The following is an 18,473-nucleotide window of genomic DNA, read 5'->3' as shown; positions in this document are numbered from 1 at the left end:
TGAAAAATGATATGAATTTTTATGAAGCAATAATTTTCATAAGAAATATAACATTTAGGCCTTTGTACGTGATTGGGATAAATGCCAACAAGAGATATCAATATAAGTTCCGTTCAGTTCAGTTCATGTACTGATACATCCTCAGGTTTTTTTTCCAAATCTAGTATGTGTAACAAAAAGACGTTCACTCTTTAATACTCTCAAAAATTTAATTCTAAAGACGAACCTATATTCTGTCCCAAGATATCCTCGATTCACATTTTGCCTAATGGCTCTATATTTTTAAATACCTCAGGGTTCAAACGATGTTCATTCCAGAGTATGAACAATTTCCAAGACTTCTTGATTGAAACGCGCCCGTTAACTTATCAGGTTTTAACACTCGGCTAAAAATGTGATGTCTACGGGGATTTTGTATTGAAGCAACCCCGGATGATAACATTGACAAACTGCGCGAGGTATTCCGAGAGACGTCCGAATAGAGAAAAGATTCCTTATTATATTTCTCCGTAGGAAATTGGTTTTCATTCCTGTTAATTTTTCCGAGTGAAATATTATTAAGTGTGAATGAAATTTTCTTGATAATTTTCCCTTTTATCATTTTCAATTGAACTTCTTTTACAGGTATGTGTTTTTTTTAAAAAAGCGTCCAATTGTGCAGCATAAATATCTTGGGACAGACTACAAATGCATATCAAATATCAGAATGCGTACATGTACTTAGGCCACCAACTCCTAATGGCATCCTCCTCCATTTTTCAGTTTTTCTTTAAAGTTTAACTTATTTAATTCAACTTCAGGAATTCTCCTAAATTTTATATATTAAAATGATATCGATTAACCAGTATGAGTAACTGACCATAATCCCTGACTTATCATCAAATATAAGTTAAATAACTTATAAATGTGACTTCCTTAATGACTTAACAAGCAATAAGTTTTGTATTAGTTATGTCAATGTTCCGTATTATTTTGCAGGTAATAACAAATCTGGAAATAATACATGAGTGTTATACTGTGAGTATATATAGAGTACATGTATATTAAAATTGTATTTTATTATCAGCACAATTCGAAATCAAATTTGTTGGCGTTATGGGCATCATTAAAAGTGTTCCATGTGCTTACACAAATATTGCAGTAGTGAGTCGGTAATTCTCTGCAGAAATTGTTCCTCGAGTATAGATGGCTCTCTAAGATATCATTTTTTAATCAAAAAATTTAACGTGTGCCCTTACATTTAAAAAAAACCCCACTTTTTACTTGCTTTTTAACGTTTGAATTCTTTGCATAAACACTTTGTGTACTGATAACATAACAATTCAATTCAATTTATTGCCCCTTTTTGAGAAAAATTAATTCCGTCGCATTTGGCATATGGCGTCTGAAAGTGTGATCACTACACCAAAAATTGGAAAACAGATAGTATTCAAATATGATCGCTGTCTAAATGATTATTCATTTTTTGTAGCAATATCTTCTATTTCTTTTGGTCATTTTACCTGCTAAAACGATAGTTATGATATATCAGCAGTTGTATCATTAAAATAAAATAAAAAAAGAACTATTGCAAATGAATTACGATTGTAAAAATATAACTGATATATTGGTACGTTGTAAAAATATTACTGATATATTGGTACGTAGTAAAAATATTACTGATATATTGGTACGTACCCCAGGCAATAATACTGATATATTGGTACGTACCCCAGGCTAAATTCTCGGTCCTGTAATAGATTCGAATGTTATGGATGCTATAGATGCTCTCTAGATTAACCCACCAGGTGGCGGTGCGTTCATTGTTTTTAGATATTGAACACTCTCCTCCAGTACCATGCAAGTTTGATTTGCGTCCATCAACAGCATTTCCGGCAGTGACGTTAGCATGGCTGTATATGTTCTCCTCATATGCCGGTTTGCGTAGAGCCAAGTTAACTGTAAAATTATTTAGATCATTACTATTTGAGCTCTTTAGCAAAACGAAGTGTCTCACAAATGTTGAACTCTTATTTCGTATCACAGAAGTATTAAGAACGCATATAAAATCTCGCTTTTTGTAAATTTCCAAAATAAAACAACATTGTTATTATGCATCATACAAAAATTTGATACTAACCTAGACCAAAAAATAATAATAAAAAAGAATAATAAGGTTACGCACATTTACATATTACTCTCCTTAAATCGTATCATACACATGCAGTTTTACATATTCATATCTCTAAGGAGATTTGGTATCCGTTTTACGTTGTTCGTATTTGGAACTTAAAACAAGGTGGCAAGTAACTAAAAATACAACCTAGGTTACATGTGCGTCCTCCATAACCCTCTTCACATCCCTGTAAACACGTTCCAATAACGTGGTCACATTGGGAGCTGTATAAACAATGTCCACATTTTCTTTGGCATCGGTAACCATATGTTGTATTTTGACATTCTTTAAAAGAAAAAAAAATGAAAGTACAAAGCAATTGGTGCAAACTTGTAGAGTTGTTGAAAGAAAATATTTTAAACACAATGGTAACATCGTTCCCAAGAGCAACACAACCTCAATACCAAAAGATATAACTAGCTTGTTACTAAGTATACTAAAAAATTATATCCTCTTCGTACAATCATTCTCAATTTTTGCAGTCAATGAAAAACAAATGGATAAATCTGAATCACCTATCTATGAATTTCTCACAACAGTTTTTTTCAGAAGTTTTTCAAGAGCATACATTTACGTTGTTTTCTGTATATTTGAAAACAAATACCGAATCTTTTATTGGTCCTGATTATTAGAACCACAGTGAGTCACTGGTGTTAAGCCGATATGCGTACCATTTGGAACGCATATCATAAGATGGCGACGACCTCTGCAGGTTCGTAAGTTTACACAACTCTTTTTATTTATTCAGATCGTATTTCAGCGGATAAAACATAAGTGTTTGAAGAGCTACTGGGTCTTTACATGCAGCAACCTATAAAATAAACCAAAACTGCATATTAATTGATATTTTCTTCATTAATGAAAATACCGATGATATGCGTACCTACAAAAATAGATATGCGTACCATAAAACAAATTAGAATTTCTGGATATGCGTACCATCGGTAAGATAAACGTACCACTAATATAAAAATTGATTTTTTTTTACGGGAATTGTACATTTATAATTTATGTAACTATATTTCGTATAAAAAAAACAACTTGTTAAATGAAAACTATAAAAAAAAATATTTAAGAAAGAAATACAGGTGATTTAGATTGCCTGATTTTTTATCATCAGATTACCGAAATCTCACTGTAAGTCCAAATTCAACATTTAAGTCCGAACGATACAGATATTTAGAGTCCTTCAATTTCTTTCTCAAAGAATATTATTCAAATTTTGAAAAACGAGTTTGTTTATAAATATAAAATTAGAAATTGTATACGAACGAATAAAACAATAAACAAATAAAAGAATATTTTATTAAAAATTTTACCGTTTAATGATGAATTTTGTTCAAATGATAAAGCATGGAACAATTAATACTCGGCGTATTTATCATTTTAAAAACAATGGACATTAAAAAGAAGGATAATTTCTTGACAACTATTTGAATATTATCTACTTACATGGGATTCATCCATTATCGTTTCTGAATTCTCTGAAAATGTATTGCCATAATCGAGGTTTTTATTAAAAGTTTATCAAAACCGATTGAACCGACCGACTGAAAACAAGAGATCAATTAGTATGACTTATTGGAAATTTGAATGTTTATTTCCCGCTACTATTATATAAATAGTGCCTGTTTGAGAGGGTAACAATTGAAATTGACACCCCGAGAAACCATTGTCAACCGACGCGAAGCGGAAGTTGACAATGGTTTTCGAGGGGTGTCAATTTCAACTGTTATCCTCCAAAACAGGCACTATATATTTTATTATAATGAATGTCTTTATTTTAGAAGTTTTTTTTACTGCTTTTATATAGAAATGATGTGAATTCCACGGGGAACCGTACGCGCATAATTTATGCGCATGTAACAATTCGTTGTGTTACCCGTTGCTAAGTGTGTTGCTAACGCTGAGGGTAATAGAACGGATTATCAACTGCGTCTAAACCAATGAGATTTCAGTATTTTACATGAAAGTATAATAAAAAGTAATAATATATGTCCAAGTTCTCAACATACTGATGCTCTGGGGATAACGATAATAAAACAATATAATAAAAATGCATTCAACGTCTCAAAACCGCACAGTTCAATGAAAATATGAAAACACAATGGAAAGAAGCTGGTACCCATATCATCAAAATATGGTACGTATATCCAAAAACATAAACATGCCGTAGGTACGCATATCATAGGGAATTTCATTAATGAAGAAACTATCAATTAATATGCAGTTTTGGTTTATTTTATAGGTTGCTGCATGTAAAGACCCAGTAGCTCTTCAAACACTGATGTTTTACCCGCTGAAATACGATCTGAATAGATTAAAAGAGTTGTGTAAACTTACGAACCTGCAGAGATCGTCGCCATCTTATGATATGCGTACCAAATGGTACGCATATCGGCTTAACACCAGTGAGTGAGTTTTTCTTGAACTTATTCATGCAGTTTATGAGAAGTTTTAGGATTGCAGCCTAATTACTGATCAAAACCTTGATAAGAACATATATAATACATCAACTTTATTTTATCCTTTATTAGTAGATGCGTTGGTCTAAACTGGTTAAGTAATAATTGGTGAAGAAGTAGAAAATGTAACCAGGTTACAACCTCAAACCCCCAAACACTATCAAAATATCGCCTATGGCCAACACATTCTTTTGAACTTGAGGAATCTCGATTCTAACTTACCATGTACAATGTATATTGTATTCTTATATGAAATATTAAAAACAGTTACACTTAAATTTTATTTATTTCAATATTGATAGTAAAGTCTTTGAAAGGGTCATAGCAATTTTGTTTGATGATATTCTAATATTCAAAGTACCAAAATGATTCATACAAAATTGTTTTTTTTTTATAAAACATGCCAACGTGATTTATAACTTAAATGTGGTATTTGAAAAGAACTTTAAACCACAAGATAAACCATTTTATTGTTTTTATTTTTTTATCCTTGATATGAAAATGGCTGAAAGCGTAATAGACACAAAGCTTTTTGCCAGGTTTGATTAAATAATAGTAAAACGATATCGAAACTACATTTATGAATGAGAAAAAAAATACTGACGAACGTATGCATGTAAGTTAAATTGTGATAAGGAAAGCTCATTTTAGCTGTCGGATATAAAAGGTGGAAACCATGACATTATAACTGAGACTGTGTGAAGGGAGAGTTGTCCTTGGTATTACTTAATATAGCTGTTAATTTGACATAAAACTGCCCGCTTTAATAGGCTTTTCTTTGATTAATTAACACCTTGTTTCTACATTATGTTTAAAAATGAAAGTGCTTACTTGTAAATGATAAGAAAAAAACAAATTCGTTTATTTATGGGTATTTCAATACAATTAACTGGTAAATAATCGAGACGAGATTTTGATAACAATTAGCAAAAGTATTAATGGCCCAAAAGAAAAGCATTGCAAGCAAATGTTTTAAATAACGTACCCTGATCACATTTTGTGCCATCATATCCAGGATCGCAGCCGTCAAAACAAGTTCCATTTATATGGTGACACTGGGTCATGTTCAAGCAATGTCCGCAGTCTGTTTGGCATCCATCTCCATACTTGTTATTGGTACAATCTATGATTGGAAACATAGTCTAAGCTGTTATTTGAAATAATTCTGATGTTTGTTGAGGATGTCAAAGCTGTTTTATTTACTTGTTAACATGGGAATATAATGACCATTAAGTATATGAAAATACAAAAATCTTCATTCCGTAGTCACCCCTAACATGTTAAAAGAAAAGAAACGTCAATATACATGTATCCCTAGTTGACATGTATAACAAAATAATTAAAATGATGTTGATTTTCTAGTTCAACGTGATTACAAACATATTTGATCTAAGTGGTTTAATGTAATGTATGAAATATGACGATACTATTTAGTTTGTTTTAAGTTTGCATTTGTAATCTTATCAAATTTAAGACTCAGCATAATCAACATACTTTTATCCGTTATTTTAATATTAATATTTATGAAAATTAGTTCTTGTATTTTAATATATCTGTTATAATAATCTTATATGAAGTCAGTGCAATTTTTTGAGTGGGGAAGTATGATTTCTGGGAAAAAACCCAAACCCAAGACCATGCCCAACCAATCTTATGTTTCCCTTATACCTAGTCAACAACTGTCTTGTAAAACCTTTCACCACAGATGCAAGGGTAACGTTCAGTACACGTGTAGTCACTAGCCACTTACGTTCCACATCCTTCGGCTATTTTCTTTCCAACAGATTGAACGAATATTCATATTATTTGTAACATAGGTGACTAACCACTTTGATAGGCTTTTCTTTGATTAATTAATTCAAACTTTTTTTTCTACATTATGTTTAAAAATGAAAGTGCTTACTTGTAAATGATAAGAAAAAACAAATTCGTTTATTTATGGGTATTTTAATACAATTAACTGGTAAATAATCGAGCCGACATTTTGATAACAATTAGCAAAAGTATTAATGGCCCAAAAGAAAAGCATTGCAAGCAAATGTTTTAAATAACGTACCCTGATCACATTTTGTGCCATCATATCCAGGATCGCAGCCGTCAAAACAAGTTCCATTTATATGGTGACACTGGATCATGTTGAAGCAATGTCCGCAGTCTGTTTGGCATCCATCTCCATACTTGTTATTGGTACAATCTATGATTGAAAACATAGTCTAAGCTGTTATTTGAAATAATTCTGATGTTTGTTGAGGATGTCAAAGCTGTTTTATTTACTTGTTAACATGGGAATATAATGACCATTAAGTATATGAAAATACAAAAATCTTCATTCCGTAGTCACCCCTAACATGTTAAAAGAAAAGAAACGTCAATATACATGTATCCCTAGTTGACATGTATAACAAAATAATTAAAATGATGTTGATTTTCTAGTTCAACGTGATTACAAACATATTTGATCTAAGTGGTTTAATGTAATGTATGAAATATGACGATACTATTTAGTTTGTTTTAAGTTTGCATTTGTAATCTTATCAAATTTAAGACTCAGCATAATCAGCATACTTTTATCCGTTATATTATTATTAATATTTATGAAAATCCGTTCTTGCATTTTAATATATCTGTTATTGTAATTTTATATGAAGTCAGTGCAAATTTTTTTTACATAACTAATGACTGGGTATGAGGGGAAATATGATTTCTGGGAAAAAACCCAAACCCAAGACCATGCCCAACTAATCATATGTTCCCCTTATACCTAGTCAACAACTGTCTTGTAAAACCTTTCACTACAGATGCAAGGGTAATGTTCAGTACACGTGTAGTCACTAGCCACTTACATTCCAGCAGATTGAACGAATATTCTTATTATTTGTAACATAAGTGACTAACCATTTTTATGCTGGACAGGCAGACCGGTCAGCAGCAAAACGTTTACACCGGTTGAAATATATTAGGTGATTTTCTCCGTTTTTCCCGATCACGATATTTTCCCAAATTACGACATTTTCCCCGATAATGACATTTTCACTGATATGACATTGGGCACACGGCGAGTGTGACCGGTCAGCAGGGGAAACTTACTCCTCCTTGGCACCTGATCCTACCTCTATCTTTTCAGAGGTCCGTGTTGCTATGCTTTGAATTTGTACTTCGTTTTATTGATTTTTGAGATAGTCGACAGTTTGTTAATATCATCTTTTAGTTGTATAATACCAATTTAAGAGCATAGTTTTCAAAATTTTGGTCACTGACCTTTCACAGTAGAAGACTTTTTGAATGATGAAATATATCTAAATATCTCTAATTTTGAACCAAAAAGCAGGGTATGTGCCCCAACTCTTGTTTATATAATTTGAGGTGGTCCGAATTTTTCGAAAGCAATCAGTCAATACTCAACTTTGATTATAAAGGCTCTCGTGTCTAATGCATAAAGGTTATTAAATGTTGATATTATTTCATTTTGCAAGCAAGATATTGCTGAAATAAATTGACAAAACTGTAAAAAATGTATAATTGCAGCGGATGAAGAGCCTTACTAAAAGTAAAAAAAAAGGGGGCATCCTAAAAGTAAAAAGAAAGGGTAAATATCGTCCTCTTGATAGTTACATTATATACTAAAGCATAATAAACTTACTGTACAATGCACGAAACATATCGCCTGCTTTTACAGACTACTCCATTAGTTTCCTATTTTTCATTGTAGTTGATATTTAAACATCATAATTATAAAAAAGATTCATTTGGTCTATGGAACCAAATGCTACGAGAACTGTCAACATAGTCTCTTTGATATTGATCAAAGAGTAGTTATAAATCTGCACGAGTGAACATCTTACTTTGATGGCACCGAGAACCTCGATATCCCGGATCACATCCCTCAAAGCAAGTCCCGTTTACGTGGTAACATTGAGTCATGTTCACGCAATGTCCACATTTCTTTTCGCATTCTCCTCCATATGTTCTATTGCCACATTCTATTTTAAAAAAAATAAATAGAAAGAAAAGGGTGACCCATGTACAAGTGGAAAATATTCAAATATAACCAATCAAGCATCTAATCATGTATATAAACAATGGATCGGAAAACAGGTACCCCTCCTATCTAAGGATTGTCTTAACTTTAAGTAAATATTGTTTACAAAGGATATTATATTTGCCATCAATTTTGAGATAAAATCTTAATTACACGTACGTTATTTGTCATGAATAATTTTAAAGTTTTATTTAGTGAGTAGCAGTCTCAAGAATGAGCCAGTGTTTTATGCGCTTTCAAACATTTTATAAAAAAAACGATTCAACAATAGAGCAAATATAAAACCATTTCTATTTGCTTGAAGGGGTGACTACCAGTATATTTGTTAATATATTTAAGATAATATAAAACAATGAATGTTGTTAACGAGTGTGCTTTGTATGTATTATATGTAGTAAATGACTAAATTTCCAATTGATATTTATCTATTTGTAATAGTTATCATTTCGATTTTATATTATTTGAGCTGTGCAAGCCAACAAAAAGAATGCGTGTTGTACAAATGCCATATGATGTATCAACAGGTGGAACTATACATTATTTTTTCATTAGTGTAGAGTTTTTTATGCAAACAATAAATTGATGTAACTGCAAATTATACGCACTTCTATATTTGTTGAGAATTGATAAGATGTGTGCTTTTGTCTGAAACTCTCTCAATTTTCACAAAACCGCTCACGATACTTTTATCAAATTTTTAATAGTTCTTTGCTGAACATTTTTGAAAGGAAATAATTCAAATGTGTTCGTATGTCTGTGAGAGAATTAATCCTATAATGTAATATCCCTGATTTTTAATTTCTGATCCACGTATTCTAGAAGAACAAATGCTTTGGGGCCATTATTTTTACACGTATGCAAATTTGTTTTCTGAGAAATACCTTTGTCGCATGTTAAGCCCTGGTATCCTTTTTCACATCCATTTATACAAGACCCATTAATGTGATGACATTGACTTTTCTTACAGTTGCCGCAAGTCTTGCTGCAGTGTTGTCCATACATATTACCATCACACTCTAAAATTTATATTCATAGAAGAATGCGTATTGATTGAATAAAAAAAACCCACAACAGGTAATGTTATACAGGAAAATAAGGTTTACTGATTACTGCGACGAAAATTTAAGATTCGGTATGTTTTATAATTGTCATTTACTACTAAAAATAGTCTGATAAATATATTATCAAATATAAGTTATATATGTCTTCTTTGAAAATCACAAGAGTCAGAAAGGAATAATTGAATAATATCTAAAAGGTGACTGAATGGCAATGCTCTCACATTCAGTCACTTTAGGAACCTTTCAATTTACATTCAGTTGACTGCAGAAAACGCATTCATTCTATGTATCAACTCACTCCGATTTGAAACATACCATATTGGCAATAATTTCCTTTCCATCCAGAATAACATCCTTTATTGCAGAAACCAGTAACAATATATTCTACACGAAACGCAAAACTTAAACGGAAAGCTTAAATATGTTATGTATTTTAAATTTAATTAATGCAGCGAGATTTAGAATACAGCTGGTATCAACGAGCCAAAGAGCTAAATTACCGATCGATTTCCCATTTTTACATACAGTTCTGAAATATCAAGGTGTAAGATATGATTCAGCTGTTTTAACAATCTTCCAAATGCTATGTACATGTGTAATTTGTATTTTTTTCCTCGCATTGAATTTCGCCATGTTCTTAAAACCAATGAAGAACTAAATCTCATTTATTTGTTAGCAAAGTTGACCTTTTGTCTTTTTTATAAACTTTGAAATCCAGTATATCCAATTCCTGACACAACATGTCATGGCATTTTTATCTTTGAAATATTTTTAACAAATTTATTGGCATATTTTTTAATGATGTTGAGTTACTTACTATCGACAAATTTGCAAAATTTAATATTCGAGCCTTCTTTAAAATTTAACTCTTTTTCCAATTCTACGAAGAGGTGTTTAGAAATCATATACAACTATGCTGTAATTGCCATTTGTCGAGTACATTGAATTGAAAAGCTTTGTAAACAGATTAAAAAACAGAAAAAACCCCTAAGAACTCTTACAGATTACTAACATATGTTAATTGTTGTTTAAACCTTCATTAAAATATTCACTAAAAGTTTTCAATCTTGTTTTTTTATCTAGGCCAATCTTTCCTCTGTCGTTTACGATTATAGGATATGCTTAGAACGACACTAATCCGTATATTATGAATAATAATAGCTTGAACGTTTCTTTCATTGAAAAGTGCAGTGATGATCCTCAGTAATGTTTTTGTTTGATTGTCGTAACAGTACATATGTATTGATTAAGGAAAATGTTGATTACAAAACAAAAACATTAACGATAATACAGATGACAACATTATTGCAAAGAAATAAATAAAAATCGCTTTAATTCTAATTCCTGCGATGACGTTGATGATAAAATGATGATGATGATGATGATGATGATGATGATGATGATGATGATTTGCTATTTGAAATATGATAACCCTTCAAAAATGATAATAATAATTGAACATAACTTCGAAGGCATTTTTAGAGACTTCAAATATAACTGTGTACCCAATTCACACTGGTGTCCCTTGTATCCAGGTTTACATCCCCCCTGACAGGTGCCGGTCTTGATGTGACAGTATCCACAGTTGACGTCAGGACAGGGGATAGTGCAATTGATACCATAGTAACCAGGTGAAGGACATCCTACAAAAGTATGATTTAATATGAAGTAATATTTGATTTGAGTAATCACAGGGTATGAATAAAGTTAAATAGTTCTCTGAAATATTTCAATGGTTATGTTTGTATTTTGATTATCGACTGAATATGATGGCAAGAGTAATGTTTGTATATTCAATTTTAGTTGACCGAAAATGATGGCAGGAGAGGCCTTTTTCGACAATGAATATGTTATTGTAATTTTGAATATGCAAACACGACAGTCTTTTTTTTCAACATTAATCACTCGCTTTAGCATGTAAATGAAAAAAAAAGACGACAGATTATCAAAAGCATACATTTACTTTTGAAAAATCTAAAACGTTAATTAGTGATAAAAGTAGTCTACTGTGTAAACTTTTCATTGTAATTTGTATGAGAGAGATTTATATGACAAGAGTTGCATTTGAGGAAACCTCACATATCTTGAGTTTATCATTTAAGTTTAGGCTAACATTTTGTGTGATAGACATGCTTGTATTACATACAAACTAGTATACATTAAATTGTTTACCATAGACTTCTACTTCACAGAGGTCGTTATAGGCGTAGTCAGAATAACCACTAGGATAGGTCACGTTTGCTAGTCTCTCGTTGTAGTAAATGACGTATTGACCATGTTCAAAGCAGGTAGTGTTAAATACTGCTGGTATCGTGCTTTTTGTGAAGTTGTTGTCTTTGTAGCAAAGTTTTCCCTTCGACTTGTTTGTTGTGTTTGAAATGTATATTGAAAATCCAAGAAACCTTTCTGTAAATCCGTTTTTTGCATCTAAAATAATCAATAATTTTTATTTACAATATTTACGAATTTTGTCGATTCTGTATGGTTTTCTACGATAAAATATGCATGTAACCAGATGAATTTAGAACTTTATATTTTTTTTAAAACTAAAAATGATCTTATTTTCCGTTTTCTGTGCACAGAAAACTGGCAGGCAAATTAAATTTAATCCGGTTGTTCATATAGTTTGAATGAATAACAAATGTTTTTAGCTTTTCTTCTAATTACTTTTGTTGTTCTTTTTATTTACATATTAGAATATCTTTTTAAATTTAGTAATATATTAACAATTAAAAAAAGCCCACAAATAAAACATAGAAATTGAAAGGAATGATCTAATTATTTAACAAAATCCTAACAAAACACTTTACGTCCAAAAACGTGAGTTTTGACCCCCCCCCCCCCCAAAAAAAAAAAAACAAAAACAAAAACAAAACAAAAAAAATTGATAATAATATTATAAAATAAAATAAAACAAAAATTTTCAAAAACAGAAACATCTAATGATCAGATGAAATGAGGTTATATTATTTCTCTTAATATTATTTATAACAGCTAGTGAGACAAGCTTTGTTTTAGGTTCGGCAATGAATGAAAATTAACGTAATTAAATCGGTTTAATTGGTTAGACATTTCTGAGGTACATACCCCAATGTACATTGTCTGTCCTGTAATAGATCCGGATGTCGTGGATACTGCGGGTACTGGTCAGATTTACCCACCAGGTAGAGGTACGTTGATTTGAGGCTGATAATGAACATTGTCCTTCAAGACCTCGCAGATCAGACTTTTGTCCATCAACAGCATTGCTGGCGTCAGTATTAAAGGCATTGTATGGGTTCTCTTCATGAGCTGGTTTATGTAGTGCCAAATTTTCTGTTAAGATAATAAAGTTGGAGCATATTTTAATGTTCCTCTTTGAGATACACGTAAGAATAATCATGCATGTATGTTGTATACAAGTGACAAATTCTTCAGTTCTCTAAAAAATAATTTACCAGGATGATCCAAATCAAATCATGCAATTTAACCCAGAGAATCTTTCGCTCTTGACAAACATCTCAGCTACAGCGATGAAATACAGTCGTTTTACCGAAAAACGAATATTTGCCAGTATCGAATAGTTTTTAGAAAAACTATTGGTGAAAGACGAAGTTAGGGTTTAAAAAAAATCCTAGCTAGGTAATTATAATACAGAAATAAATATTCTATCAGTGTGTGAAGTTGTTTGACATGTGCACGATTATTTACCGAATTGTTTACAAATTAAAAAGGTGGCTAATTAAGCGAAAAAATTGGACTCTTGGGTTTTATATATCCTTGTTGATCTTATAATTGGTCACAGTAACGGTTATCAAATGATACATGTAAAAGTGAATAGTTGTTGCAAATACTAATTTTTAAAATTTCTTTGATAATTAAAAAAATATGCTTTCTTTTTTTGAGTATATATTTAGTGAGAACGATTACTACATTTGTATTACTCGGGTATAAATTCTGTCCGAATAAAAAGACCCCAATTTTTTCAACCGGTCGGTAAAACCTCACTACAGGTAAATACAGGTGAAAGGTAGAGCCTGTTTGATAACGTTATGAAGCTGCGAGGGGAACGCACTCGGCTCTGTGTATATGTCCTTCTACATTGGGTGAAGAAAATCACTAGATAAACATTTTCTGAAGAACAAGATATTAAGTTCAGAATATATGCTATGAAAAAAAATTGTCATTTTTCAATGCAAAATATAATATAATCAGTGCACTTATCAACACTTAAAGAGTATTTGTAGGTTTCTCAGTGACGTCAGAAAAAAATTGGGCCAGTAAATGAATATGCCGAGGTTTCTCACTACTGTGTTTTCTTCCCAGTACTTTTCTAAGTTTAACAGTACCAGCATGTGTACTCAAGTTCAACATTTTTTTTTCGCATACAGGCCAACATATCAAAAAGATTAAAAAAACACCCAAAACAAAACAAATTCTATTCATGTATATCTGAAATAAAATTAGCATTGTATGAACAAAGTACAAAACTTTACCCCAAACATATCGATATGTTTTTACGTAACAATTGAAGAACGTATCTTCTTCCCACTCAGAACTGTAAATTTTCGCTGTTTTGTTTCCCTGGTTACGGATTTAACATAGATAGCAACCCATCTGTTCTGCTATTTGATAACCTTAATAAATAATTAAGCCATACAATCTTAAACTATTTCTATAAACGCGGAAAGTAACTCATATAAAGAAGACCGTAGAATGTACAATCACAATACGTTTATATAAACCCTTTTGTTCCTGTTAATAGAATAGAATAGAAGTCCTAATAAGCATTTGTTGTTGTTTATGTCAATGTAAAATGTCCTTAAAGTAGTGTCATTAAAAACACCACGTATATCTGCAATGTACGAAACAGCGTTACCTAATACTCGTGCCATTGAATTCAGTTTTGCTGTTGAATATTGTTATTTGTTATTAAATGAAACTGTGCGAATCATCGATTATTTCTTTCACATTATAATGAATGTTAAGATTAAATGGGAGTACGAATTTTTTTAATGGATGATAAATAGGTTTTCATTATAAATTAAGGAGTTTTACTAGATAATATATATGTAGAAAAAATAAATAAAAATGAAATAACTGGTTTAAATTTTTGTGACAGTGTTTATCTAGACTATCTTATTTATAAAGGAAAACGAATCAGGTTTCATAATAACAGAATATGCTAAATTGATCTCTATTTACGTTAACAAATAGTGAAGGTGGTATGAAATATATTTCAATGATAATGTGTATAAAAGTACATTTTAATTAAAATACGTTTACCAATTTAAAGTTTTTAGATTTTGACCAAAAATATATTTTCAAAATTCGGAAAATATTTTAACCCCAGCGAAATTTAAACTCTCTTATCCATTGGTGTTTGGTAACAATATTGGGAAAGAAATCATTTGTAAAATTATCCCTTATTTTATTAATTACTTTGACAGGGTCGACCTGGAGATAACAGGATTAAGGTAAAAGTTCAGCATATCATTTTACGAAAAGCATTTTCCAAGCTTGTTTTGTGCTAAAAATAAAATGCTGTCATTTTATTCGGTCTTATTACAACAAGCCCATTAGCTGTAGAATTAACTAATACGAGTATGCCACTTCAAGGCGAAACCGTACATGTATATTTTGAATCTCATTATGTTGGGGTATTGAAGCTATTAATACAAAATATAATTCTTATCTACATGTATATTAATGTGGGTACAGTGTCATGCATATAACAAAAACTTGTTTCAAATTACAAGCATACCATGTGTTAGGGAAGAAGAAGATCTTTATGTTTACAATCCCGACACAAATGGCAGTTTGCAAACAGACCTTGTCTGATATATCCTAATAAATGCACTGCACGACCATTTAACAGCTGAGTGTACCATTTCTTTCTTGGTCAAACTTGAACAGTTTACAAAATGAAGCACCAGCAAACACAAAGGTTTTTAAACTGTTACTGAATAGAATGGTCCTGTCGTTCAGACCCTCAGTTGAAAGTCACATTTTATGTCAATTTTAAACACAAATATCTTCTAACTTTGTTATTGACCATAATATGATGGATATATGTACACACATATTTTACGTAATACGAAAACGATATCACACTCAAAATCTAAACCATCACTGCTGTTAGAGAGTGAACGGCAAGCCAATATACTCTGGGTTTGTTTATTTAAAATCAACATCCCGGGTGATTACTACAATAATATGCTTTTAAACAGTTTATGTTAAAGTTTTACTTACCATAAGCGGAACAACATGTCAACAGACATATTACGACACAAAGGAACACTGCCGCCATGTCTTGCTGCCGCTAGAAACAAATGCATAAGACTCAACAAGGAAGTTATATTTAACTTTGAGAAAGACACACTTACATTACAAACAAAACCCCAAGCTCATTTCCTTCAAATATACTATATACAAACTCTGTTCATATTGACAACATAATTTGAGCACAATACGTACCTACTTTTTAGAAAACCTATTGGTCAAACCTAGATTGTGGGCCACGATTCATCCTCTTGTGTGAACAATGCCCCTTTGCTGGTGTAGGGTTAAGAACACTTCAGTTTTATTTTACTGATCCTTAGAAAACTAGATAATTTGATGCTAATTTTAGCCACCGTAACTCGGGATTTCTTCCTCATCTGTTGCGCCCTCTATTCATCTTATTTCTCCCTACTTATAATCTGTAAGACACAAATCGGATTTTTTTCTCATTCAAAATTTAAACTTATTTAATTCATTCAATTTTTTTTTTGTCAAACGAGTAACAAGTTACACTTTTCTCAAGATACACATTCTCAAGTTACACTTTCATTGTTCCTTTATTACATTATTACATTTTTTACATTAATGACAATATTACAACGTAGTAAAACATTTTCTTCCTCCTTTGCTGGACCCTCAACTTTATTACATTTATGTTTACTTGTAATTTATCAGGAAAAACTACATGACATGTGTGTTTCTTGCAAATTTATGTCAAGTTTATAATCTCTATTTTTGAAATTTGAAGAAAAAAAAGTTTTAATCATAAAGATTAATTTTAATTCCTTATTATTGACGATATCCATCCCGGTTCCCCTCCTGTCTAAAATATTGTACTTTATATTGAAATGCAATTCTAGTTGCATGGATGTGCAATAATTGATCCGTATAGAGGTCTAGATTGTGATCGAATTAAATAAAACACTGTGAATATATTGCATTGTTGTAGCACACTTAGATGGGAGAACTATAAGTAAACCTTCCCTATATAAGAGACGGTTTGTCGATTTAATGTCATAAGAAGATTGAAGATAACACTTATACGTACAGAGTCATTATATTAAAGTACTTATGCCATGTACACTGTTCAGTAAATATAGACATCGTATCACGTGAAATAAGCACACGCTATTTTTCTTTATCAATAAAGCTATGTTATCTATCTTGTGTTCTGTTTTTAATTTTAAAAAATGTTGCTTAAATTGTTAACTCCGATATATGTGTATATATTTCATAGTTGATGTATTAGTTTCATAAAAAATACTATTAATTTCATAGTTATAATGAAATTCTCTTTACAGGATGGAAGCAAAGGTTCCCTGAACGTTCAAAATTCACTTTGATAAATATAAAAATTAAAGTATATAAGTTGTTTCTGTAAAGACGACTTAGATGTCTAACATCATATACAGCTACTGATACATAAACTTAAATTAGACATACAGATTTTAATCATTTTCCCAAGTTTAGTCTTCCTAGCACCGTGTGGTTCAATTGAAAATCTAACTGTATATAACTCGGTTTTTGTTATCAACATTTGATGATTATTCCATGTCATTATGTGTATAATTTTCTTCAAATGCCGCTAAAACTCAACTTTATTTTCTTTAAAAGTTCCTAGACCAATATACAGATGACAAACGTGATCAAGGATACGTTTAGCATTTTTTTTTACACTACTTGCAAATACTACATGGTGATTAAATACATGTTTAATTAGATACAAATATCAATTCTAAATCATTCTAAATATGACGTCAAAGTCTTGATAACTATACTTTTTAAACATATGTTTAATTACATATGAAAAAAACTATGAAAAAAGATTTTTTAAAAACCCGTACGATATCCGCATGCATGTTTCCTTTTAGAAATATAGGCACGTATTTAATTGTGAAATAAAACAAGGAAGTTATTTACACACTGTAAAGTATCCCACTCCATTCACTTAGAGCTACTCCATGCTTATATAAAGTGTGGCTCTTGTAAATGTACATAGTGAAGTGGCTCTATTCAAACAAACTTTTATATTAGACTTATGGTGGATCGTTGATTAGGAGTCACTGTCAAAAAATTCATTATCGGTGTTTTACAGTAAAGAGCGATTAGTTTTGCTCATTAAGTACAGAATTTATAGTTTAAAACCGATTGTGTTATAGAAAAGAGTGACAAAAGGCAATTATAGCTGTGTTTTTAAAACAAATTGGTACTCTATCTCTCTCTCTCTCTCTCTCTCTCTCTCGCTCTCTTTCTCTCTCTCTCTCTCTCTCTCTCTCTCTCTCTCTCTCTCTCTCTCTCTCTCTCTCTCTCTCTCTCTCTCTCTCTCTCTCTCTCTCTCTCTCTCTTAAAAACCGGAACAAGACTATCAGTAGATGCTGTATCACTACACAAATTTCCTTAAACACTCTCACTGACTTTATAAATTGTGTCAATTTTTCTCATTTGGGCACCGATCTTGCATGTAAACAAACCAGACTACTTACATTGTAATA

At 31.2% G+C, this 18,473-nt stretch overlaps 1 protein-coding gene across 1 annotated transcript in view; it reads right to left on the bottom strand.

The window, feature by feature from the left end:
* Window positions 1-15,980, bottom strand: part of LOC128174503 (uncharacterized) — a 38,727-nt gene extending 22,747 nt beyond the window's left edge. The window contains exons 1-10 of the mRNA XM_052840044.1: window positions 15,952-15,980; window positions 15,588-15,676; window positions 12,808-13,035; window positions 11,893-12,147; window positions 11,226-11,363; window positions 9,541-9,675; window positions 8,463-8,600; window positions 5,606-5,743; window positions 2,303-2,440; window positions 1,711-1,938 (exon numbers count right to left, since the gene is read on the bottom strand). Coding sequence (XP_052696004.1) covers window positions 1,711-1,938; window positions 2,303-2,440; window positions 5,606-5,743; window positions 8,463-8,600; window positions 9,541-9,675; window positions 11,226-11,363; window positions 11,893-12,147; window positions 12,808-13,035; window positions 15,588-15,676; window positions 15,952-15,980 — 1,516 coding nt within the window. The remainder of the gene's footprint in view (window positions 1-1,710; window positions 1,939-2,302; window positions 2,441-5,605; window positions 5,744-8,462; window positions 8,601-9,540; window positions 9,676-11,225; window positions 11,364-11,892; window positions 12,148-12,807; window positions 13,036-15,587; window positions 15,677-15,951) is intronic.
* Window positions 15,981-18,473: the final 2,493 nt, after the last annotated feature.

This window comes from Crassostrea angulata, chromosome 2, assembly GCF_025612915.1.
Source record: "Crassostrea angulata isolate pt1a10 chromosome 2, ASM2561291v2, whole genome shotgun sequence".
Taxonomy (NCBI): domain Eukaryota; kingdom Metazoa; phylum Mollusca; class Bivalvia; order Ostreida; family Ostreidae; genus Magallana; species Magallana angulata.
This window is presented reverse-complemented; position numbering and strand designations above follow the sequence as displayed.